At 41.0% G+C, this 9047-nt stretch overlaps 1 protein-coding gene across 1 annotated transcript; it reads right to left on the bottom strand.

Moving 5' to 3' along the window:
* Positions 1–4212: 4212 nt before the first annotated feature.
* LOC135468250 (5-hydroxytryptamine receptor 1-like) lies at positions 4213–5529 on the bottom strand. Its single transcript, XM_064746437.1, has one exon. It carries the CDS (start codon positions 5527–5529, stop codon positions 4213–4215), a length of 1317 nt encoding a protein of 438 aa, XP_064602507.1.
* Positions 5530–9047: the final 3518 nt, after the last annotated feature.

Genomic DNA, 9047 nt, shown 5'->3' with positions numbered 1-9047 from the left:
ATCAAACACTGAAGCCACGGAAATCACGGTAATCTGTCGGGAGAGGGAATCAGTTGGGGAGTAAGGGAAATTTCCATTGATCCACGTGCTATGCCCTTTTTGCAGTTTGCATACTCATCATTGTCAGTCGTGAATATTTTCAGAAGCCAAGCGCTAAATGTATTACCACCTTCACCTCGATACCCTCTGTTCTGTTTTACACTGTGCTGTTTCCCTTGAGCTGATGTCCGACCTAGAGGCCATGCTTCTTTCAGCTGCCATGCTGGATATTATCTGGAAGACATCCGTTAAGTTGACACCCAGTCAAATCATTCTCCACTCTAAAGGACTCCCACATACGTGTTGAGTCACTTGACCACTACTATAAAGTATACAGTTTAATAGAGAGACAAGGTTTAACAATTTGTGGCTAGTTTGCCACGAGAAATACTCCCCCCCCCCACCCCCACACCAAAAAAGTTAGGCAGAGTAAAGGTATTCCTGTAAAGGTATTTAGTAGTGAAATTTGTTATCTCATATAGCCGTGGTGTAAAGCATCCCTTTAAAGTAATGGTAAACACTTATAAGCATTATAAGCATCAGCTGGATAAGTGGAAAGCAAATCTGCTGCAGATGAAAATATCATAACAACCCTTTCCCATCACACTAATACTTATTCGTAAATGGTTGGGCAAACTCAATCTACTGATATCATTCATCGTGTCTTCACATTTCATAACTGTACAGTTATTTGTAATCTATGCATTTCTTTCATGGAAGGTATTTTATGGAATAAATGGCTTATTTTTTCGACATCGTCATACAAATACCAGATTATCGAATAATCCTTCTCTTGCGATCATTAATATCGGTAATATTCCCACGAGCACAATCTATTATATTTATCCGTAGTTAAAACTATTGAATAGCGTGGTCTCTTTACCTAAAAGGTAGAGCTTCGGGACCGGTAGATCCAGGATCAATCCTTGATCGAGTCACACCTAAGACTTTAAAAGAGGAAGTTGTAACTTCCTCGCTTGGCGTTCAGCATGAAGAGGATAGTGCAACGACTGGTTGACCCGTATCAGTATAATGGCTCGGGCGGGGCGGCTTACTTGCCTTCGGTAAGTCGTCTCAGTGAAGCAGCACTAAATAAAAGAGCGGTGGAAATCCGTCCTGCAACAGGGAGGCACATTACACGTACATGCACCCTAATGATTCCTTCGTCGTCATATGACTGAAAAATTGTTGAGTACGACGTTAAACCCCAAGCACTCACTCACTCTTTACCTAAAATGCACAGGAGAAAACTGGCAATAATTGCGTTCACTGGTAACTGAACACCAAAATTCATGACATCGTTATTAAACTGATCATTACGTCTAATTCAAAGGTACTCCCGAATTCGCATTAAGAAAGGCTGAGTCCGCATTTAAAGGAAAGAATACCAACCGAAGGCCAATTCCATACTGAATGTTGTCTGTCGACTTGAGAGTGCCTACGCAACGAAGATCCGAAATCTCTTTTGTCAAATTAACAACCTCGAGGAGTGGAGAATAACCCAGTCTAGACATTCGTGTTTAGCTCCTGTCACAGCTAAATTAAAGTGCCCGGAATCTTGCGCAAGACGCTTCAGGTCAGTGGTTTCCTGCTTTGACTGTCCATGTGGAGCTTTCCTGTTTTGACTGTCCATGTGGAGCTTTCCTGTTTTGACTGTCCATGTGGAGCGCTTTGATTTGATCATCCCCTTGTCATTAGGTATTAGAAAAATCCCTCCCTTCCACAAAAAAACCCCTTGTAAAATAGCAGCCCTATCGTCACCTCGCTAACCTTAGAATAGCTTAAATCCGGATATAGCCTACGCCATTTCACTGTTTCAGGAGGACAGCGTTTGCCGTCATTATCCGCACAGGATCTACCATGGCCATTTTAAACTCGTATCCTGTTTCTATTCCGGGAATCTTGGAAATGAAAGAACGTTACACATTGTTTGTTTTCAATGTTAACTTTTACCTGGTATTCCAATATCCCTAGAAGTGGAATATTACATCTAATTTGCTTGGCTTTAAATACATATACATCATGTCTTTAGCGGAAATATCTCCCTGAAGTAAACCCTTGTGAGGGAGATTCTGGAATAGAAGATATTTCAACCGTCACGAACGGCTTTTGCAAACCTAGCAACGAGATATCTCATCTCAGGAACATCTACATAACCGTCTACTTCTCTGCCCTCTGCCTCTTATTATGAACAAACGTTTCTAGTGCAGCCCGTGACACGTGACAGAGAAGACTGAGTAAGGCTACAGATTCCTGCCAATGCTGTTAGAAACCATAGAACAGATGGACGTTGAACAATGTGACTCCCCGCAGTAGCGAAGAGAAAGGTACTCGATGCAGTCTGCTATTCAGTGACCCTGATTCAGGAAGTTCAAGAAGCCACGCAAATGACCATTGAGGATATAGCTAACTCTAATAGGCTGGTGAGATCATAAATGCAAATGCGTCATTCTTCCTCCTCAAACTGGTAAAGTAATATCGCCAACTGCTTACCTCCACTTTTTCTAACACCTCCTCGTTGATATGGTGTATCATACATGGTTTCCTGATATTACGACTGTGAAGGTGATATTCAAGATGGCTGTATGAAGTTTCGCCATTGTCTCTTTTCCAGGAGATATATAATACTTTTGTCGTTGAGAAGGCCAGTCAATCCATGGCCATGTTACTGTTTACAGAGAACGGGTGAAAATTCATTAAAAAGTAATAGAGACTTTAGCCACCTTCACAATAGTTTGATTTGGAATCAGATCAAACCATTGTGAAGAGAGCAACACTTCAATACCATTTATGGTATCATTTATACATGTTGACTTATGACACGATAGGTCTGAAATTTACGCCTAGTCTCACAAAGAACTCAAGATACCGCATAAGATAGCAATTTGTCAGCCATTTCAGTTTACCCCAGTGGTGGCAGCTAGGTTTCTTTTGGTATGAAAGTTTGTGACTTTTACGACATGGAATTTTAAATCTGTAGCAAACTTTTGTAGAATTTCTGTTCCATCCAAGGTATTTACGATGATTCCGGTAGACCTATTGTGGTTGATGAATGTGTATTGTATGCCTGAAAGTCAACATTATTTAGTGGTCGAAGTGTGCCATACCTGTGACATAATCCGCCGGCGGCCAGAATTTGTTGGGGGGGGGGGACGACCGTCCGCAGGTTGGTCGCGATCCTATAATGTGTTTTCTGTCACCAGATTGTTAAAACATGTCCAAAGCTTTCACAACTAACTCAACTACATTTTGAACTCGTACCACACACACATGACACATTCAACTTTTCGTGCTCTTCTCGGAGCTAACTACCGACCTATGCAAGAAATAATGTGCACACCAATATCCAGTCAGTATACCTAAAGAAACATCAAATACTTCCAAGTAACGACAAGGTTAACATTTCCTTTTTGACACAATTTCAATTATCCCGGAGGGAATTCAGAACTTAATTTAACCACGTCTACTTGTTTCTCCATATACATATTGGATGAAATTTCCAATTATCACATAAAACTTTATTTTTAATCGGTATAATGCATTTGTTTTATGCATACATGAATATACAGCATTAAAATATAACAAGCCAACGTGTAATGTAATATGTAGGACGTATACTGTAACCACTAAATTTAATTACTGGACACATATGGTAGATAACTGTAGTAATAATAAGCTACATCACAACCTATTTAGTTTCTAGATTGCGCACACATGTTATGGTGAATTTACTTACGTGTTCAGATAGTTTTGCTTCACGCATATCTTATGGTGAATTTGCTTACATGTTCAGACACTTTTGCTTCACATATTCCCAGAGGGCTAAAAGTATATACATGTATAAGTTCTAACATATTGTTCGCAATATGAACACCAGACAAGCTGTAAGGGACAAGAAGATTGACTGCAAGGGGCTACTCCATACTGATCTCCCAAATAAAATGTGAACACCGAGTACGTTGGTGAGCAAATATGAAAATACCTGTCTGCTCTGCGGTCGTCCTAAATGTAATATCACTTTGTACACAAGCAGGGGAGCAGTGAGCTTGAAAAAACAAAATACTTGTCATATTATTGTCCAGGCACTTTTTGGGGACGAAAGTCACATTTTCCAAAACAATGAATGGCGATCAGGGCAACAAACGACACTTTCCTAACAAAAAATACTTTTCTTCAATGTGCCTCTGTTGGTCTCGTTTGTTGGCTATGCCTTGTTGGTAACGAAGACATGGAACGTAGACCAAGAAGCAGTCGCATGCAGTCTTTCCTGAATGTTTGGTCCATGAAAGCGTAAATTATAGGATTGACGGCATGATTGGTAAGGTACCAAAACTGGAAAAACATGACGGCATTGTCATGCGCTGGTGTCATACGCAGAAGCTTCTCGGCACTACGGACGTGAAGGCGAATGAAGGAGCCGAGGGCCCAGGTGGGTAGCCAGCACAACACAAAGCCCAAGGTTACTATACTCAGGATTTTGGCAGATTTAATTGCGCTGGCTTGGCGTCTGCAGCTGGGCCTGGTGACTGATTTTTTCCTGGAACTTGTCTTTGGAAAGTTGACGGAAAGTGTTTGCGCGGATATGTCCGTATTAGACCTTCCAACATCAAGGTCTGTAGCGGCACATTCCAAATCTATGAGGTTGCCTGTCGAGCCAAGACTAAACGTTGTGGTTTGGCCACAGTCTGACACTGATTGCTCTTGTGTACTGTCTGGATGACAGTGCTCCGGTACTTTGGAAATAGTTGCCATGTTCTCTAAGAGTTGGTGGTCAGAGCAGCCGGGAGCCTGAGTGATGACCACCTTGGGAAGACTGGTTACGTAACCTGATCTCCTACGAAGTATAGTCCTCATTACCAGAGCGTAGCAAACGAACAACACAAGAAACATGGCCGCCAGAACAATGGCAATCATCAAATTGAACACAAACCTGTACTCGCTTTCGTAGAAGTCGTTGTTTAGGAGACATATTCCTCGGTAACAGTACAGAGGAGAGGAGTTGTCCTCTACACGGGTCATACCCTGAAAGAAGAGAGTGGCCATCGCGAACACGAGTCCTGTGATGAACTCCAGGAAGAACAGTCGTTTGGAAGCTTCATAGGAAATCCCGTAGGAAAACGGTCTGCAGATCTTTAAAAATCGATCAATGGCAACCAGATCTAGAGTAACCACTGAGCTGAGCGCAAACAAAAGGCACAAAAACATGAAGATTTTACACACAACATTGTGGTGAACAATGTTCCTTTGTAATAAGCCTGTCAAAGACACAGGTATGACAGTTACACAGGCGATCATGTCGTAGATAGCTAGGTGCAGAATGAACTGAGAACAGCTTGACCTCTTGCGTTTAACAGCGGAAGTTAGAAACACCAGACCATTCCCAATCACACCGGCCACCAAAACGAACACCAGAAGAAAAATCACAGGCCATTTGCTGAGAACTTCGGAGCTGTTACAAGCCGATTCCAGTGAAACGTTGAACAGGTCCATGCTCCTCATGAAGTCTGCTTGACTTTCACCATTTAATGGTTTTGTCTCCTCTTGGCAAGTTTTGAAATTATCCTCTTACGGGCTCATCAGACATCAATGGGATTTGTGAAAGTTCTAGATATATATCCATCACTACAGCTTAATGGACAGCGTTTTCTCTCTGGCTTTGGTTTCCCTGTAAGCAAAGTTGGAGGAGTTAGAGGACTATTTGCCACACGTTTTCACCTGACCATCAGCTCTGCATTCCGTGACACTACTGACTGTCTCACTGGTTGGAGCTTTCTCTGCCACTGTCTACTTCTCTCAGCTATCGATTCGACTATTACCTGGGTTTACCACTGCAGCCGCCGCCGGTTTTGAGGTAACACATCACCAGAACGTACAGCGTCTGCTTCTCTCCAGTCTTATGTGGTATCCTCATACAGAAAAAGATGCCAGGCAAAATCAAAAAGAGATTTCTGCGTTTTGTTATGAGACGCATTTATGCATGCAAATCTCAAATTTGCATCTTTTACTGATATTGACGTTATACATGTATGTGCAAATATCCTTGGTGTGTGTTCTCTATTCAAGTGTCAGCTCTGTTTGAGTATTCTCTGTATCTTCTCGGTTTGAGTATTCCCTGTAAGTATCTGCTGAGTTTTATTATTTTCTGTATCTGCTCAATTTGGACATTCTTTGTAAGTGTGTGCTCAATCTGAGTATTCCCTGCATGTGTCTGCTCTATTCCAGTACTTCTCTCAAAGTATCTGCTCAGACTGAGTATTCCCTGTAAGTTTCTGATCAGTCTGAGTAATCTCTTTATAACGCTCAACAGTGATAATCCCTTAATGTCTTTTTAATTTTAGTATGTTATGGAACAGTCCCCTCAAAGTCAGCACATGCGTTGAAGAAGAAGACTTGGCATTCATCAGAATCCGTTACAGAATTTAAATATGTTCATCAGTAACTTGCCCAAGGTCGGCGGTTTTTCCGATCATTCCAGTTTTCTTTACCCATAAAATTGACCGGTATAAGTGAAAAATCTTTGAATATAGCGTTAAGCAATAATCACAATTAAGTGAGGTATATTCTCCAAGAGTCCATCAAACCTGAGTATTCTCATGAGCTTATGGGAGCGTCATTTCAACTTGAGAAGTGTCCACCAAACCTGAGTATTCTCATGAGCTTATTCAGAGTGTCATTTCAACTTGAGAAGTGTCCACCAAACCTGAGTATTCTCATGAGCTTATTCAGAGTGTCATTTCAACTTGAGATGTGTCCACCAAACCTGAGTATTCTCATGAGCTTATTCAGAGTGTCATTTCAACATGAGAAGTGTCCACCAAACCTGAGTATTCTCATGAGCTTATTCAGAGTGTCATTTCAACATGAGATGTGTCCACCAAACCTGAGTATTCTCATGAGCTTATTCAGAGTGTCATTTCAACTTGAGAAGTGTCCACCAAACCTGAGTATTCTCATGAGCTTATTCAGTGTCATTTCAACATGAGAAGTGTCCACCAAACCTGAGTATTCTCATGAGCTTATTCAGAGTGTCATTTCAACTTGAGATGTGTCCACCAAACCTGAGTATTCTCATGAGCTTATTCAGAGTGTCATTTCAACATGAGAAGTGTCCACCAAACCTGAGTATTCTCATGAGTTTATTCAGAGTGTCATTTCAACATGAGAAGTGTCCACCAAACCTGAGTATTCTCATGAGCTTATTCAGAGTGTCATTTCAACTTGAGAAGTGTCCACCAAACCTGAGTATTCTCATGAGCTTATTCAGAGTGTCATTTCAACATGAGAAGTGTCCACCAAACCTGAGTATTCTCATGAGCTTATTCAGAGTGTCATTTCAACCTGAGATGTGTCCACCAAACCTGAGTATTCTCATGAGCTTATTCAGAGTGTCATTTCAACTTGAGATGTGTCCACCAAACCTGAGTATTCTCATGAGCTTATTCAGAGTGTCATTTCAACATGAGAAGTGTCCACCAAACCTGAGTATTCTCATGAGCTTATTCAGAGTGTCATTTCAACATGAGAAGTGTCCACCAAACCTGAGTATTCTCATGAGCTTATTCAGAGTGTCATTTCAACATGAGAAGTGTCCACCAAACCTGAGTATTCTCATGAGCTTATGAGAGCGTCATTTCAAATCGAGAACCATATAAACGTGTGAGATTTAATTGAGGTCAGTGAAATTACACTTCCAGTTGAATTATGTTCTGGAAGTGTATTTACTATCTCTTTTAGGCTGAGAGCTATTGTGTGGTTTTCCGGTAAATTTACAAAGGATATCCTAATAAACGCCTTCCCATGACAGATTATTTGGAAAATATGGCACTAATATCGGTCAAATTTGAAAACTCAGGCCTGACGTTGCAATAAACACATCCCTCCAACAGCGTTGTTTGGCGTTTATGGGCTAAACAATTCTACTAAACATTGGCTATATTTGTTCTGTCAAGCAATGAAACAACTGGACCTAATGAAAGGCTTTGGAACCGAATGGATGTTTAAATTGTTCAAGACGTTAGGTGCCTGCTAATTTCTGCTATCAATTTGAACAGCTCTTTATTTCCACGATCAAAGCTTGGTTTCCAACCTAGGTGTAGATAATTATACGTGGATGATTTATTGGTAAGCCTCTTTGGCTCTTCGCTCCCAACATTTCTGGCCGCCTCTTGACCACTCATTCCTGGACGTGATATACACGGGATTACTTCACCATCATACGTAGATTAAAGCCAGAATGAATGACCAGCCTTGCCAGTAGTACAATCTGAGTCTGGAAATAAACAATCAGACAAAAATGTCAAGGGTCTATGGTGTTTGCCAAGCTCTCCCTTTCTCACACCCATTGCACTAGCAGCCATTGTATAAGTTAAACATTCTGGTGGATGGCATTAAGTCAAAAAAATAGAGTGCGCATTTGTGCTTCAAAGAGAGTGTGGCATTCTTAATTGTCTCTATATTTACGTACTTCTGAGAATACCCATTACTTATAACAGAGAACGAGATTCGTACATATCCTGTGTAGGCCTATGAGAATACGTATTTATATATTGTCTCAACAACAATTTACATTTATTTGCGGAAACACGTCCATATTTTGGCTTCAATCAAATGAACAGAGGTCATTTTTAACGCGATTGTCAACTTTATTGCACTAAAAATATCATGACTAAATTTTTTTCGCAGGAGCCTGGCTATTTGGCTGTTCTGGTGAAGATTGTTGGTTTACTTCGGACATTTTCTTCCACACATTCCTTTCGAGTCATTGTTCTAGTGACCTAACGTAGCGACTAAAGCAGGGTCTGACATTTATGCGTTCCCCTTTGTCCACAATGCACAATATGATTCCAAAGAAACATTTTTGTGGATGTTGATTAAGGATTTCTGTAAAAGAGGTTATCCTGTGATAAGAGATTATCACAGGACAGGTTAAACCAAAACAACTCTAGAACTTAAACGCTAATTGTCATGACTCGATAGCTCCGCTGGCGGAAGATCCAGGGTCAATCCTG

The sequence above is a fragment of the Liolophura sinensis genome, chromosome 1 (genome assembly GCF_032854445.1).
Source record: "Liolophura sinensis isolate JHLJ2023 chromosome 1, CUHK_Ljap_v2, whole genome shotgun sequence".
Taxonomy (NCBI): Eukaryota; Metazoa; Mollusca; class Polyplacophora; order Chitonida; family Chitonidae; genus Liolophura; species Liolophura sinensis.
The sequence above is the reverse complement of the archived record's forward strand: the minus strand, read 5'-3'. Positions and strand labels throughout refer to the sequence as shown.